The following is a 15,166-nucleotide window of genomic DNA, read 5'->3' as shown; positions in this document are numbered from 1 at the left end:
TAGCTTGGGCTCTCACAGAAAGGCGATAGGAGCATCAGGGCCCTGTGGGAGTGGTGTGACGAGACGCCCGGCTCGAAGCTCTAAGGCAGGGCACCAGAGAGAGAGCGGAACAGCTGGGAATACGGAAACCAGGTGCAGCAGCCCGTGATTTCCTGTGTCCCGGCAGGAGACGGCTGCTGGAGAGGAGCCTGGGCGAGGGGGGCGGCTACAGGGCCTGGAGGGGGGGGCTTTTCCCTGATGGAGTGAGGTTGGCGGCTTGCGTGGGTTTCCGCCACTCAGTGAGCTCCCGGCCAGTGCCTGCCTCTCGTTTGTGGTTTTTAATTATGTAATTATATATACATGAGGTGAAGAAAATCCAAGCAGTACAAGAGAGTGTCAGATGTGAATGAAGTCTCCTTATATCCCTCCTCCTGCCCCTGGCCCTGTTTTCAGGAGTTACCATTTTAACCATGTCTGTTTTAGTTCCTTTGGTCACCGCTGCCTCCATAAGGGTGGTCAGACATCTTTCTCGACTCCCCAGCTTTGGGCCGTATCTCTGCAATGACAGGCAAGAGAGGAGCACGTTACCACTCCCCACCACCCCCCTCCCGGGTTCCGTGGCTGCGTGGCCGTGCGCATCTTTGGTCCGTTGCACCCCTGACCCCCCCCCCCCCCCGGTATATTCACCCCTCGCACTATACTCTTGAACCCCAGGCCTGACCAGCAGACTGCCCTAGGCCTTCACACACCACTCACAAGCTCCCCACACTCCTTGTTCGTGCGAGCGTATCTGTTCCCAGGTCAGCTGTGAGTGTCCCTCGGCAGGCCCATGCCCTCCTCATATGAGAAGCCCAGGCTGGAAGGAGCTCCCAGATGCCTGCCGGAACCAGTGGGTGTGCGTCTCCGTGTTCCCACAGTCTCACCCGAAGGCCACGCTCGTGGCCTCTCTAGCGGTCTCCGGAGCTATGAGAGCGGTCCCCTCTGGAGCAGCCAGATGGCCTTTCCCGGAGTTTGACCACCGGGAGGCTGGAGGCTGGGGGCTGGAATGGGGGCCGGGCCTGGAGGCGGGCCCCTCCCTCACTGAGCATGGGGCTCTCTTTCCGTCCTTGTAGGAGGTGTTCCGGCAGCACCGGGGGCTGCAGCTCCTGGCCCTGGTGGAGGAGGTGCTGCCCCGCCACGGCAGTGGCCGCCATGGGGACTGGCACATCTCCCTGAGCAAGCCCAGCGAGAAGGAGCAGCACCTTCTAATGACCTTGGTGGGCGAGCAGGGTGAGAGGGGACAGCCCACGGAAGGGAGGGCCTAGGGGGCAGCCCTACACCAGCACCATGTCCTGAGGGCCACGGGAGGTCTGCAGAACCACGGGCAAGTGCACGGACAGGGGACCTCTGGGATAAGAGGATGTGGTAGTGGTTGGGCCCCCAGTGCAGGGTTCAGGGAGTATTGACAAGCTGGAGTTGGAGAAGACGAGGGTGTGAAGTTCGGACCCAGAGGGGAAGAGGTGTGGTTTTAGCACGGGGGGCGTACACTTAGTGGTAGGGGGCTGTGGAGGGGGCACGTTCAGAACGCAGCGCTGGGGGGCTGTGGGAGTGACCGCCTGGTGTCACACCTGTCACATGGTGGTCATTCACTCAGTCCTTTTTAATGAGTCAGCCAGCAGGAAGCAAGCATAGGAGCACATGCACCATGAGGTCCACGTGTGGTCAAGAGCTGGGAAGCAAGGTTCTGGAAGCTTAGGCCAGAGGCTGTCCCAGGGGGCTGGGGGTGCCTCAGTGGCCGGGGCTGTGCTGATGATGGTGTCTCCCCCCAGGGGTGGTGCCCACTCAAGACGTCCTTTCCATGCTGGGAGACATCCGCAGGAATCTGGTGGAGGTAAGAGGGCAGGGAGCCGCTCCCCTCCTGTTCTTTGAAGTTCTGGGAGCAGGGCTGGCTTCCCTGAGGGCAGGAGACAGCCTGCACCGTGGTGCAAAGGAGCAGAAGACAGCCTCTTACTCTGGGCAGCTCCTCCTTTTAGCTGTCCTAAGATGCCATTCCTGTGGGAGAGACGGAGTGCGTACACACGTGTGTGCACAACCGCACAGTTCGCGAAATGGCCAGGGGCGGGAAGGGCCAGGAGCGGGTCGGGGGCAGGAGAGGACTCAGAGGGAAGGGGACCTCCGAGGGGGATCTGGACTGGTAAGTGGGCGTTTCTGGGAAGATAGCAGGAGCGACACCATGTCTGGCCCAGGAACTGGGCAGAGGCCTGGTGGGCTGGGAGAGTGTGCCGCAGTCTCAGAAACCACAGGGGAAAGACAGGCATGAACACGGCCCGGAGGCCATCAGCCAGGAGCTCTCTGGTGGGAGAGGGCCTGCTGGGGAGTGGGCACGGGGCTCAGGCTCGGGCGACAGCCCTGCCATCTTGAGGGGCATCCCTGTCCCCTGTGCGGTTGGCCAGCTGCATGGCCAGTCCTGGAGATGTGGGCTGGAGGGCAGGCTGGCCAACCTCTCCTCCTGCACCACCTGCTACCCCTGCGTCAGGCTGAGCAGAGCTGGGGCCTGTGGGAGGGGCAGGTCCCCTTGGTCCTCCTGGTCCTTGTACTTTTTCTGAAGGGAAACACCTTGGGCTCCTCACCTCTTTTCTTCAGGACCATCACCATTCATCTCCATCCAAAGTACTCGTACTCACTGTGGAACCCAGTGACCTGGCATTAGTCCCCTTTTCCGAGGCTCTGCAGCATTTCATAGCTGTGAAAGATGAATTGGCCGTGACCATGGGCCCTGCCTCCCTATCTATCACATGCCAGGCGGAAAGGTGGTTGTGGTGGTGGTTTTGGGTGTTTTTGATAAGCACACGGAGTGCTTACTAAGTGCTGGACTGCGCTGGGTTCTCTCACTTGGCCCTCACCGCCACCCCAGGCCTTGTCAGGATTAAATAAGGTACCTGTGGAGTACTGTAGGTGCTATATGTGAGAGCTGTAGCCCAGAGAAGGGAGGTGGCCCACCTGAGAAGGCACAGCCACTACGCAACAGAGCCAGGCTTTGGATGAGGCCTGAATGATGTTAAGAGTCCAGGCCTTTAACCGTGAGGCTGTCCTCACTACCTGGATGGTTACCGAGGGCCTTTCCAGTTGTGAAGTTCTGGGTTCGTGAACACAGGGGTACTGGTGGAAGGAAACTTGGGCTGGCCTTGATCTTTTTTTTTTCCCCACAAAAACTTCCTGCCTCTTCTCCCGGCCCCTGGGTGTTCTAGCTTTACTGGACACTGTTCAGACTGACTTGGCCAGAAGGCATGCTGTGTCTTTTTGGAAGTATATGAGTGGGAAAATTTAGCAGTGTCATTGGTGGGTGATTCTACTGAGAGAAACTGATCTTTGATAACTTCAAAAGCCAACGGAGAATAGTACTGTAACTAAACAGGATGTTCACAGACACTCAGGAAGAGATGACAACCTGGCCTTAGGGAAGCCCAAAGCTGAAAGGGAGGTTCCCAGGTCTCTACACTGGGGGCTAGTAGACAGCACCCTCTCCCCAGCACCTGTCATCGGATGAGGATGGCATCTCCCCTTCCCTGCTTTCTGCCCAAGAGGCTGAGTTATGGAGAGAGTGCTTGCCTGGCCCGGTGTGGGCACAGCAACCTCTAGGACCAAGAAGGCAGACCCGCCCAAGACAGCCTGCTCTGTGGCAGGGGTACTGGGCAGCTCAATGCCTGTGGTGACTACCCTTAACGGGCAAAGGGAGGAAGCTGGGAGCTGGTGATAGCCCGGGATGTAGGCTGTCTCCAGCATCCCAGTCTACACTGTCTATAGCCCATAATGGGCAGAATGATACCTGAACACCTCCATCCCCAAAGTGGAGACTGTTTCAGGGACCTGATTCTGTAGTGGAGCCAAACTTCTGCCCCAGCAGGGACAGAGTCAGGGCAGAGCCATGGTGGCAATGTGAGGGAAGGCTGGGAATGGAGGCATGGGATCAAGAGGCTTGGGGCTGCTGTCAGGTGAACAGAGGGGGATAGGGCAGAGATAGGGCTAGATTCTCAGATGAGCACAGGTCCCGGCCTCCGAGGGGGCTTAGTCAGGATTATGTCAGCTCTTCTCAAAGCCTGTTCCCTGTGCCTGAGCCCTAACCCCACGGCCCTGTGGGAAGCCCTGGCACCCAGGACCTCAGCTGAGGAAGCTGACCCCTCCCACCCCCAGATTGGCATCCAGAACTACTCCACTACAAGCAGCTGCCAGGCCCGGGCCAGCCAGGTGCGCAGCGACTATGGGACGCTCTTTGTGGTGCTGGTGGTCATCGGTGCCATCTGTGTGATCATCATCGTGCTGGGCCTGCTCTATAACTGCTGGCAGCGGCGGCTGCCCAAGCTCAAACACGTGGTGAGCATGGGGTCAAGTTCAGCCAGATGGCTTGGGCTGGGGGCGGGGCCTGTGGTGGAGACAGTACCCCACAAGGTCAAGGTCGTCGTCCTCATGTGCAGGTGGGGTGGCCGCGATTGTCCCGGGATGGGGTACTTCGAGTGAAGCTGCTTGTCCGGAGCCTGGCACCCAACCTGTACCCCTCTGCAGGGAGGCAGCCCCGTGATAGGTGCTAGAGGTGCAGTGGGGGGCCATTGGGAGGGCTCAGATGACACCAGGGAGGCCACCGGTTTAGTGCAAAGGATCTTTAGGAGTTTGGGGGACAGAACAGTAGGGAGCGGGCGTCTGTGGAGGGTCCGCTGGTGGTTGCCTGTGGAGGGTTTCACACACTAGGGAAGGAACCGCGAGTGAGGTGACTCGTTCAAGGTCACAGGCGGGTTGGGGCCTGGGCCACAGCGCTTGCCCAGCGTCCCTCTCCCGTCGCCACAGTCCCACGGCGAGGAGCTGCGCTTCGTAGAGAACGGCTGCCACGACAACCCCACGCTGGACGTGGCCAGCGACAGCCAGTCGGAGATGCAGGAGAAACAGCCCAGCCTGAACGGCGGCGGGGCCGTCAACGGCCCGGGGGGCTGGAGCGCGCTCATGGGGGGCAAGCGGGACCCTGAGGACTCGGACGTGTTTGAGGAGGACACGCACCTGTGAGGGCGCCCTCCGGCAGCTCTGGCCCGCTGTGACCCCGCGGCCGTACCCTCGCCCCGTTGGGACTGCGCCGGGACGAGCTGGGCGGATCCGGAGCGGACAACCGCGCCTCCCCTCCCCTCCCGGCCCCGGCCGCTCTCCCGCAGCCCGGCCCTCGGTGCGGGGTCCTCCCGCTTCCCACAGACTCACGGAACAGTCTCGGCACAGCCCTCCCCATCCCCGTCTGGCGCCCCCAGGAGCCGGTCCCGGAACGGCCCCGCTTCCCCGGCCGCGCCCCGGGACCCCCATTAAAGCCGCCCGGAGACCACGCCGGGCCCAGCCCGTTTGCCTGCCAGACTCGTTCTTGCTCCGCGGCGGGGCGGGGCGGGGGCGGGGCGGGCGCGCAGGGGGCGGGGCGGCGCGGCCCAGGTCGGTCCTCCGGGCGCCAGGCGCCGCTGCGGAGCGGGGCGGGGTCGGCGTGTGTTTACATCCGGCCGGGGCGCGCTGCTGCCGCCGCCGCCGCCGCCGCCTGAGGTCGTTCGGCCGGGGTCCGAGCCGCCCGCATCATGGACACCAGCGATCTCTTCGCCAGCTGCAGGAAGGGGGATGTGGGCCGAGTGCGGTGAGGACCCCGGCGCCGTGGGAGTGTGCGGGGGGTGGGGCGGGGCGCCCCCGGGGGCGTGCAGTGGACGGGCTCGGGACAGGCGCGCGCCCCTGTGCCGCCGCAGTCCTGGCGGCCGACCCTCGGCTGACCTACCCCCAAGAGGCAAAGCAGGGGGCCGCGGCAGCCTTCCGAACCGGGGCTGGGGACGGAGTGCTGGCGGTGATTTACTCCTTGGGGTCCCGGAGGGCTTCCTAGAGGAGAGGACTGCTACGCGGAGCTCCGGAGAAGTGGGCGGAGAGGAGGGGGTCGTCCTCTGAGCGCTCAGGACCCGGAGGTCAAACCCTGGGGCGGGCCTGGGACTCCAGACGTGGCTCATCCCACTGATCCGCTCTGGGCCTGGCACTCTGGGACTACTAGGACCCAGAATCAACCTCTGATCCCGGAGATTCGGAAACTCCTAAATGCTGTTAAAACAAATCTGGCACTGAAATCGCCATAAAGCAGGGAGTGAGGGGGTGCCTGGTTGGGATGTGAGGCACATCTCTTAGCGGGCCCTTCCGTGTTCCCTAGTTCTGACCCACCACTAGCTTCCTTGGGTTAGTCCCAGGCTTGCTGACTCCCACGGTGTTCCTGGTCCCACCCCAGCATCAGGTTCACCTAGGAGTTAGCTGATACCCCCCAAAGCCGAGTGCAATTCAGAGCACGCCTGGTCCAACTTAGACATCTCCCCCAGGCTGCCTGACCTCAGTGATGGCTTCAGTCCATGATGACCCCCGTCACCTCTCACATCCCGTCAGCCACCATGTCTCCTGACTTCTGCCTTCTAGAATCTGGCCACTTCTCTTCATGCTTCCACACCACCAGGACACTTGCAGCAGCCTTCTCCTTGGCTTCCCTACCTCCAGTCTCCTCTATCTAGTCTGCGGTCCCAAGCAGCCAGAGGGCTGTGGCAGAACAGATGGCCCATCGCTGCCTCCTCGCTCCCAAATGCCTTCAGGCCAGAGGTCCCTACTGCTCGCAGTCTCAGCATCTGCCTTAGGCGTTCACATCTACACTCTCTACCTATGTTGGTCCCTTTGCTTCGAATGTCTTTCCTGCTCTGGTCTGCTTGTCATCTGCCCTCACCTAGGGGAGACTTCCCCCAGCCAAAAGGGATGTCTTCTCTCTTTCCCCACTCCATGGGTCTCCTCTCCCAGACCATGAACTTGTCCTGACCCAGGTTTGACTTCCTCCCTGCCTAGGTACCTGCTGGAGCAGCGGGACGTGGAGGTGAATGTGCGGGACAAGTGGGACAGCACCCCCTTGTGAGTGCCGGGCGGGTGGGTGGTCAGGGCAGGTGGGGGGCACCTTCAGTCCCGATAACTGCCTCCTGTACTCCTCTCCCTCCCTCAGGTACTACGCCTGCCTGTGTGGGCATGAGGAGCTAGTACTCTATCTTCTGGCCAATGGTGAGAGAAGGGGCCGGGGCTGTGTGCGTGTATGTGCGGTCTGCGCGTGTGCGGGGGCACAAAGGCATGGGTGTGCATTGGCCGGTGCCCTCACGCCCTGTCCTTCCTTTACCCCTCCACATACCCAGTCAGCCAGTACTCTTGGTTCTACCTTCAGAACCTGTTTTCCTGTTTGCCCACTTCCCCATCTCCACTGCCACCGCCCAGCCGGGCTACAGCATCTCTCCCTGGCCACAGAGCCAGCCTCCTCCGGTCACCCGCCGCCCCTCTTGCCCCACCTACAGTCTGTTCTCCATATCGCAGCCTGGTCCATCTCACAACAAGTCTAATAGGCTTCAAATTTGTCCAATGATTTCCCTTTGCGTTTAGCATGAAACTGTAATGCCTTGCCAGTCCACACAGCCTGTCGTCTTTCTCTGGCCACACCTACTTTGGCTCTCCTGTGGGCTCACTCTTCCACCCGCGCTGGCCTCTCTGGTGCTCCTACCTCAGGGTCTTTGTACTTGCTGTTCTTCCTACGTAAAGTACCCTTTCCCAGATCTTTGCGTGGCCGACTCCCTCCGCCATTCAGGTCACTGCGTGTTGTCACTGACACGGTGACCTTCCGTGACCTCCCTGTGGGCAGGTGCAACCTCCGTTATCTTTGTCTTGCTTTGGTTTTCTTCATAGCACCTGACATCATTTGTTAACCTGCTTATTGTCCGTTGCCCCACTAAAGTGTCACTTCAGGCAGGGCAGGGATTTGTATGTTTAAGGCTGTGTCCCTGGTGCATAGAACAGGGGCAGTCCTGAGCCTGCCCTGTTTGTAGTCTGTGGTCCACGGAAGTACTTGCGTGTCTAGGCCCTGGCAGAGAGGATGCTCGCGTCAGAGGGGGCCCAGGGTCATTTGGGAGGGGCTGCAAGTTCCAGGGCTTGGCCCTGCGTGTGGGAAGGTTGCGGGATGGGGGGGGGGGGAGATTAGGATTTCCCCCAGACCCTGTCCCAGCTGCAGTGTTCAAATCCCTGACCTGCTGACTGGCGGGGGCTGCTCCCAGGAGCCCGCTGTGAGGCCAACACCTTTGATGGGGAGCGCTGCCTCTATGGGGCGCTGAGCGACGCCATCCGCCGGGCCCTGCGCGATTACAAGCAGGTGACAGCCTCTTGCAGGAGGCGGGATTACTACGACGACTTCCTGCAGCGGTGAGATGGGGTGCAGGGCTGACTCGTGTGTGGCGTGGGGTGGTCATGCGGGGCCGAGGGCTCTCCTGCAGGATGGGACGGGGGCTGCTGTGGTGAGACCGCGGGGAGGCACGTGCTGCACACCCCCTTTGCCTGTCCCTCCGCAGGCTTCTGGAACAAGGCATCCACAGCGACGTGATCTTTGTGGTGCACGGGAAGCCCTTCCGGGCACACCGCTGCATCCTGGGTGCGCGCAGCACCTACTTTGCCAACATGTTGGACACCAAATGGAAGGGCAAGAGTGTCGTGGTCCTCCGACACCCACTGGTGCGTCCCTCCCGGGGGGGGGACAGAGGGACGGCTGGCGGCTCGTGCTAGGGGGCCACCTCCGACCTTCCCTCCTGGCTGTGTCTACCTGCAGATCAACCCTGTGGCCTTCGGGGCCCTGCTGCAGTACCTGTACACAGGTGAGCCTCCGGGCCCTGTGGGGCCGGCAGGGAGGGGGTGTCTGTCCAGCAGCAGACCCAGCTGTGGCCTCAGGCCCACCCTTTACGTCCTGGTGCTTGTCCCCTGCGGTGTGGTGCTGTTCCAGCTGCCTCCTGGGTGGGCTGGGAGGCGATGAGCCTCTGCGTCCGCTCAGGAAGCACTTACCCTGCCCGTAAACCGAGCCCCCTCCCACCCGTCCCGGGGTCTGTAGAACTCAGGCAGTGGCTCCCGATGGGAAAGCCGAGGCAGCCAGCAGACCCAGGAGTCCCAGCGTGGGGGACAGTGGACGGCCCCTCTCAGGCTCTGAGCCTCCTGTGCTGCACCCAGGTCGCCTGGACGTCGGTGTGGAGCATGTTAGTGACTGCGAGCGCCTGGCCAAGCAGTGCCAGCTGTGGGATCTGCTCAGCGACCTGGAGGCCAAGTGTGAGAAGGTGTCCGAGTTTGGTGCGTCCAGGCTTAGGGTCCGGGGCATTGGGCGGGAACTGGCAGGGTCAGTGGGCTCCCTGCAGCTGTGCTCTCCCCTCCACAGTGGCATCCAAGCCAGGCACGTGCGTGAAGGTGCTGACCATCGAGCCCCCCCCAGCAGACCCCCGGCTTCGGGAGGACATGGCCCTGCTGGCCGACTGTGCCCTGCCCCCTGAGCTCCGCGTAAGTGCCCGGCCGCCCGGGGCCGGGCCTGGTGCGCACGCAGCCGTGGTACACGAGCCCCATGCTTGGGTTCAGTCCTTGTGTGACCGGGGGCCAGTCACTTCCCTTTTCTGAGCCCAGGTTACCTTTGTCGCCCCTCCCCAAACCTGCAGATGGGGCAGCAGCCCACCCCGCCAGGATGGAGCTAAAGCAGGCTCTTGGCTGGGGCCGGCCACTCTCCCTTGTTGCCCCTGCTCTGATGGTGTCTTCTCTCCCATCCCCCAGGGTGACCTCGGGGAGCTGCCCTTCCCTTTCCCCGATGGTTTCAACAGCTGTCCTGACGTCTGCTTCCGGGTGGAAGGTTGCAGCTTTCTCTGCCACAAGGTGCCGTCCCTTCCCCCCAGTCCCCCAGCCCCTTGCCTTAAGTCTCCGGCCAGCTCTCTGGCCACAGACCCTGGCAGCGGCCCCTCCTGAGCCCAGCCTCCCCCAGGCCTTCTTCTGCGGCCGAAGCGACTACTTCCGGGCCTTGTTGGACGACCACTTCCGAGAGAACGAGGAGCTGGAGGCCTCAGGCGGCCTCCCGGCCATCACCCTACACGGCATCTCGCCTGACATCTTCACCCATGTTCTCTACTACATATACAGTGACCACACAGAGGTGCGGGGCTCGGGCTGGCTGCGTCTGCTGGGCTTGGGGGTGTGACAGTCAGGAATCAGGACAGGTCCACAGGCCGGGTCACCGTGGGGCTGAAAGGAGTGCCTAGGTCCTGACTGACTGTGTGGGGCTGGTTTTCTGTGAGGCTGGAGACGGAGTGGGGGACATGTTTGGATTTTTCTTTCAGGCTGAGGGGGCCTTGGTAGGTTCTAGAACAGAAACGAGTGACAAGAGCTGTATCATGAGCCCGTGACACTTGGAACTTAGTATCAGCCTCCGGGGTCCCCGACTTCTCTTCTCCAGAGGGAGGGTGGGTAGGGACAGTAACCCTGAGTTACCACAGCAGTGGGGAACCCTGAGGCTGTCCACTCCCAGGGGTCTGGATGTCTGTCCCCAGCTCTCTTGGTGCCTCTCCGGGTCTTCAGTTGCCCCAGAGCATCCCTAACATACGGGCAACATGAATAGCCGTAGACAGGGCCAGAAGTGTGTGTGTGTGTGTGTGTGTGTGTGTGTGTGTGTGTAAATGCCGTGTGCCAGGGGGTCTCAGTCCCAGCCGGTGAGCTCTCCCCTCCTGTGGAGCCGGGAGCCGGGGCAGAAGTGAGTGGGTGTGGCTGCGTTCCAGTAACACTTGGTTACAAAACACGGGGTGGGCCAGACCTGGTCCGCAGCACCCAGGGTGTCGTTGCCCTCTGCATCTGGAGATTGGGGTGCAGGCCAGCTCACGTTTTAGGAGGAAGAGGAAGACTAGGCAAGCAGTGTCTTTGTCATAGGCCAGGCGGAGGCCACACACACACACACGCACGCACGCTGGTTCTCATGTTGCCCTGGAGAGAACTTAGCGGCTGTGCTTGCCAACATGGCAGGCTGGGAAAGGTGGTCTCTGGGCAGGAGGAGGGCATGGGGGACAAGCTGGGCTGTGGCCTCAGCCCCTTGCTTGCTCGCCTCATGTAGCACCCCCATTCCTAAGCCCACCAGCTTCTCCACCTGAGTGCCCTCCCGGGCCTCCTTTCCTCCTGCCTCCTCAGCTTCATTTCTCCTGCGGCACAGCTCAGCTCTGTGGCCCCTGCCACCCAGGGTCCACCCTGTCCCATCCCCACCCCTCCTGAGCTTTGCGGCTGGCTCAAAGTGTGGACTTGGGCTCCAAACCTGGTTTGGCACTGGGTTAGCTGCTCGCAAGCTGTGTGATCTCGGGCTGGTTACTGAACTGCTCCGTGCCTCAGTTTCCCCCTTCTAGAAAGCAGGGATGCCCATAGTTGTTCTCTCTTAAGGTCTTGTGCAGGTGGATGTGTGTGTCGCAGGGAAAGTGCCTGGCCCAAGTAAGCAGTGTGCGTGGCCTGGGATGTGCTAGCAGAGGTTCTGCCCACTCTGTCTCCAGCCTGTTCCCTGTGACTGTCCAAAGTCTGGACCGGAACTGAGCACATGGTCTCTCCCAGCACAGGGTCCAGGTGTGGGTGGGAGAGAGCAGGGAAAGAGTTAACTCCATCACCCTTCGTGTGGGTGCCTCCGTTTGGATAGCACCTTCTGTTTTCCGACAACCTTTTGAGGCAGGCATGGTTGCACGAGAGGAAACTGAGGCACACAGAGGTGAAGTAACTTGCCTGCAGTCCCACAGCTAGAATTCCACAGCACAGGTCTGTGATTCACAACCCGAGCTCTTTCCCCTGCTAAGGCCCTGCCTGCCACCTGGCCTCCAGGCCTGCCCGAGGCACGGGGACCCCAGGTCCTCCAGCCCTCTAAGCCCACGGTTGCCTGCAGCAGTCTGGGCACCCCAAGGCATGGGTGGGAGCGCCTGCCCTGCCTGCATCCTCCGCCCTCTCCCTAACAGCTCCCAACCTTGCTGCCAGCCCCCCGAGTGGCCTCGGTGACCTCTGGGCACACCCTCCCTCACTCCTCCTTTCTCCACAGCTGCCCCCGGAGGTGGCCTACGACGTGCTGAGCGTGGCCGACATGTACCTGTTGCCAGGCCTGAAGCGGCTGTGTGGCCGCAGCCTGGCCCAGCTGCTGGACGAGGACAGTGTGGTGGGCGTGTGGCGTGTGGCCAAGCTGTTCCGCTTGGCGCGCCTCGAGGACCAGTGCACCGAGTACATGGCCAAGGTCATCGAGAAGGTGGGCCCGTGGGAGCCGTGGTGGGCGGGGCGGGCTGCGGGCAGGCGGCTGGCGTCGCCCTGAGCTGGCCTGCCCGCAGCTGGTGGAGCGGGAGGACTTCGTGGAGGCCGTGCGGGAGGAGGCGGCAGCCGTGGCCGCCCGGCAGGAGACGGACTCCATCCCGCTGGTGGACGACATCCGCTTCCACGTGGCCAGCACGGTGCAGACCTACAGCGCCATCGAGGAGGCACAGCAGCGGCTGCGGGCACTTGAGGACTTGCTGGTGTCCATCGGCCTGGACTGCTGACTGCCGGCTGGCGAGGGCCCCCTGTGGCGGCATGTGTGGGCGCACATGCATGTGCAGCTCTTCTTTCTGTTTCTTGGCCCCTCAGGGGCGCGGCGGGGGCAGAGGGGGCTCGGTGGGGTGCCCCTCCCCCCACAGGTCTGGGGGCCCCAGAGGAGGGTCAGGATGAGCCCCTTCCCCCAACACAAGCCAGCCCCCAAGGCCCTGGGGCTGGGCGCCACTCAGGGAAACCTGGGGTCGGGGTCTCTTAGGGCCTCCCTCCCCCAGACCCCCTCCCTCCTCCCGCTCTTCCGGCCGTGGCGTGTTTGCTTCCAGGCCAAGCCCAGCAAGCCGGCTTCTGCCTGGCATGGAGTTGGCCCAGAGGAAGCAGGAGAGTCTGTGTGTGGCAATAAAGCTTGAATTCACTGTGGGAGCCCCAGCCTGTGTCGGTGGGGGGTGGGGGGAGCCCAGGAGCAGGAGTTGGGGAGCGCCAGGGAGGAGCTCTGCATGTGGACCCCCTCATCCAGGCTAGAAGGCCTGGGTGCCCAGCGAGGGCTCCTTGGGGGCTGGGGGCGCCTGCGTCTGTGGGTCTGAGTAGGCGGCCCTTCTCTGTGGGGGCCCTGAGATCTCGCAGCCGGGCCCAGCCTCTCCGGTGGTCGCACTCCTTTCGGGCACAGCTTTCGCCTCGGGCTCCTCGTGGTGAGGTCTGACCCCAGCGTCCCGGGGGAGGTTTAGTGGGAAGGCTGATCGCCTGACCGCAGAGGCTGCTTCCCCCTGGACCGGGCAAGAGCGGCCTGTGCCCCGGATACTCCTAGCGCTCATTTATCGAGCATCCAAGTGGAAGGGGTAGGAGGAGGCCCAGGGACCCTACTCGCCGGCTGCTGGCTGCTGGCTGTGGGGAGCCTTGCGCCAGGAGGGGCTGAGGACGTACCTCTACCTCCCTCGGCCCAGGGCCAGCCTCCTTCCTGGGGAGGCCTCCTGGCCTCTCCCACAGGGTCTGTGACATTATAAGGGATGTCAGAGGGGGCCTTCTCTGAATGCCCTGCAGGCTGTCCCCATGATCCCTTGGGCCCCGAGGACCAGGCAGTGAGCACCCTGAGGCCTGCCCCATTCTGCCCTGGGAGCAGGGGCAGGTGTCCTGGCCCTCCCTGCCCTTTATGCCTCTTTACTCTTCACATTTCCAGAACTTCTGGGACTTTTTCTCTCTCCAGTGCATTTCATCCATTTTGGTGTGCCATGTTGGTCATGTGGGGGAAGCTATAAGGTTGGTCATGTGGGGGAAGCTATAAGGTTGGACGAGTCAGTTGAACAAGGTAGCCAGCAGGCAGGGAGGTGATCAGCATGTGGGAGGGGAAGGAGTACCTGCTAAGTGGACAGCGGGGCCTGCTGGGTGGAGGGCAGGGTTTGGGCAAGGGCCTGGGAGCCTGAAAAGGCCCCAGATGAGATGGGGTGAGGGGTCAGCATGACTGGAGCCCAGGCCTCCCGGGGCCAGAGTTCCCACCCTGGTTCTGCCTCTTATGCCTGGTCATAGCTCTGTGCCTCAGTTTGCCCAGCTGTAAATTGGGATGACTCTGATAGTTGCCTCCTTTCTCTCTGGGGGCATTAAAAGCGAGTTACTGCTACTCGTGAAGGCCTGGGCAGTGAGCTGGTGGTGTTGTTTACATGCTGGGCTCCACCCAAGGTGTGGAGGGAGTGGCAGGAGGCTGCTTGCAGCTTAGCAAAGTCACTCTGGTTACCCTGAGCACTCAGGAAGGGCGGTGCCAGCCCGGTGGCCTAAGAGCCACAGGTCCCACCTTAGACCACACACTAACTCTTTGCGTGCCAAGGTATGTGGTAAGAGATTTAAGCAGTAAAATAATTTTTTACATTACGATGCCTTTTTTAAATAGATACTAGGGACAAAAATGAACTCGTTTACCGCACCCATCTTTTTTACAGCTATTATTTGAAATTGTGTTTGTTTTATAACAAATTTAAGTAAAAATATACGTGAGGAGATTTAAAAATTTTTTTAATGTTTATTTTTGAGAGAGCACGAGCAGGGGAGGGGCAGAGAGAGAGAGAGAGAGAATTAGAAACTGCAAGATCATGACCTGAGCCAAAGTCAGACGCTTAACCGACTGAGCCAGCCAGGCACCCCTAGGAGTAGGATTTAAGGGAAGCCTCTGGAAGTGATACCTTAGCAGCTCACTGACAGAGCAAGAATGGGGAGGGGCGCCATTGGGGTCAGGACAGTCACCTTCCCTGGGGCTGAGGTCCCCTCAGCAGCAGGGCCTTAGGCATTCCCCAGCTCAGTCACCCCTTCGACATTTTCCCTGATACTTGTGGTCTGAGGAGGAGAAAGGCTTTGTGTACAAAGGCGTTCGGTGTGGCATTGCAGACAAACAGGAACCAAGGAGGAAGGACGGCCTCAGCGAGCCAAGCGGGGAAGGAAGTGACAAAGCGGGTGTCGCAGAACTTCCCGTGGCCGTAAGGATGCTCGGGACAGCCTCTGTCCACACGGGGAAACGCGGGAGACTTTCAGCTTGCCTTGGGGTGTTCCCCGCAAGCCCGGGCTCAGAAACACAGACTGAGGGTTGAGGCTCTCGTGTGATGTCTGTGCTGCGCTCAGAGTGTGGCTGTGCTACATTTACGATTCAGAAGCACATCTGTCCCTCCCCTAACAACTTCAATTCATTCCTGCTGAATGGAAAACTATTTCCATCAAATCTATCGGGGAATATATGCATTCTATCCCCATTCGGGATATTCCCCGCTTTTCTCACAGAGGGAAGCATAGATCAGCTGGGCACAGACAGAATAAACAACGCTGGAAAAGCAACAGAGAGCTTGTA

At 61.2% G+C, this 15,166-nt stretch overlaps 2 protein-coding genes across 3 annotated transcripts in view; both read left to right on the top strand.

Annotated features, from left to right (window-relative positions):
- PODXL2 (podocalyxin like 2) overlaps positions 1-5,328 on the top strand; it is a 39,915-nt gene extending 34,587 nt beyond the window's left edge. The window contains exons 5-8 of the mRNA XM_045494031.1: positions 1,092-1,248; positions 1,788-1,849; positions 4,150-4,329; positions 4,798-5,328. Coding sequence (XP_045349987.1) covers positions 1,092-1,248; positions 1,788-1,849; positions 4,150-4,329; positions 4,798-5,010 — 612 coding nt within the window. The 3' untranslated portion in view covers positions 5,011-5,328. The remainder of the gene's footprint in view (positions 1-1,091; positions 1,249-1,787; positions 1,850-4,149; positions 4,330-4,797) is intronic.
- An 89-nt stretch (positions 5,329-5,417) lies between these two features.
- ABTB1 (ankyrin repeat and BTB domain containing 1) lies at positions 5,418-12,758 on the top strand. 2 transcript variants are annotated; one of them, XM_045494029.1, is made up of 12 exons: positions 5,418-5,608; positions 6,832-6,859; positions 6,983-7,038; positions 8,073-8,217; positions 8,364-8,523; positions 8,618-8,663; positions 9,010-9,126; positions 9,212-9,330; positions 9,595-9,693; positions 9,800-9,967; positions 11,870-12,070; positions 12,150-12,758. In XM_045494029.1, exons 1-12 carry the CDS (start codon positions 5,593-5,595, stop codon positions 12,354-12,356), a joined length of 1,362 nt encoding a protein of 453 aa, XP_045349985.1. In that variant the 5' UTR covers positions 5,418-5,592; the 3' UTR covers positions 12,357-12,758. The 2 variants fall into 2 exon arrangements, with proteins under 2 accessions (XP_045349985.1, XP_045349984.1); XM_045494028.1 differs by having other exon boundaries at positions 5,454-5,608; positions 6,832-6,894.
- Positions 12,759-15,166: the final 2,408 nt, after the last annotated feature.

Source organism: Leopardus geoffroyi, chromosome A2 (genome assembly GCF_018350155.1).
Source record: "Leopardus geoffroyi isolate Oge1 chromosome A2, O.geoffroyi_Oge1_pat1.0, whole genome shotgun sequence".
NCBI classification, from domain to species: domain Eukaryota; kingdom Metazoa; phylum Chordata; class Mammalia; order Carnivora; family Felidae; genus Leopardus; species Leopardus geoffroyi.
The sequence above is the reverse complement of the archived record's forward strand: the minus strand, read 5'-3'. Positions and strand labels throughout refer to the sequence as shown.

Coding starts and splice junctions, on each gene's coding strand:
- ABTB1 (XM_045494028.1), top strand. CDS start 5,553: ATGGACACCAGCGATCTCTTCGCCAGCTGCAGGAAGGGGGATGTGGGC. Junction 6,895..6,982: donor AAGTGGGACAGCACCCCCTT/GTGAGTGCCGGG, acceptor TCCCTCCCTCAG/GTACTACGCCTGCCTGTGTG. Junction 8,524..8,617: donor TGGTCCTCCGACACCCACTG/GTGCGTCCCTCC, acceptor GTCTACCTGCAG/ATCAACCCTGTGGCCTTCGG.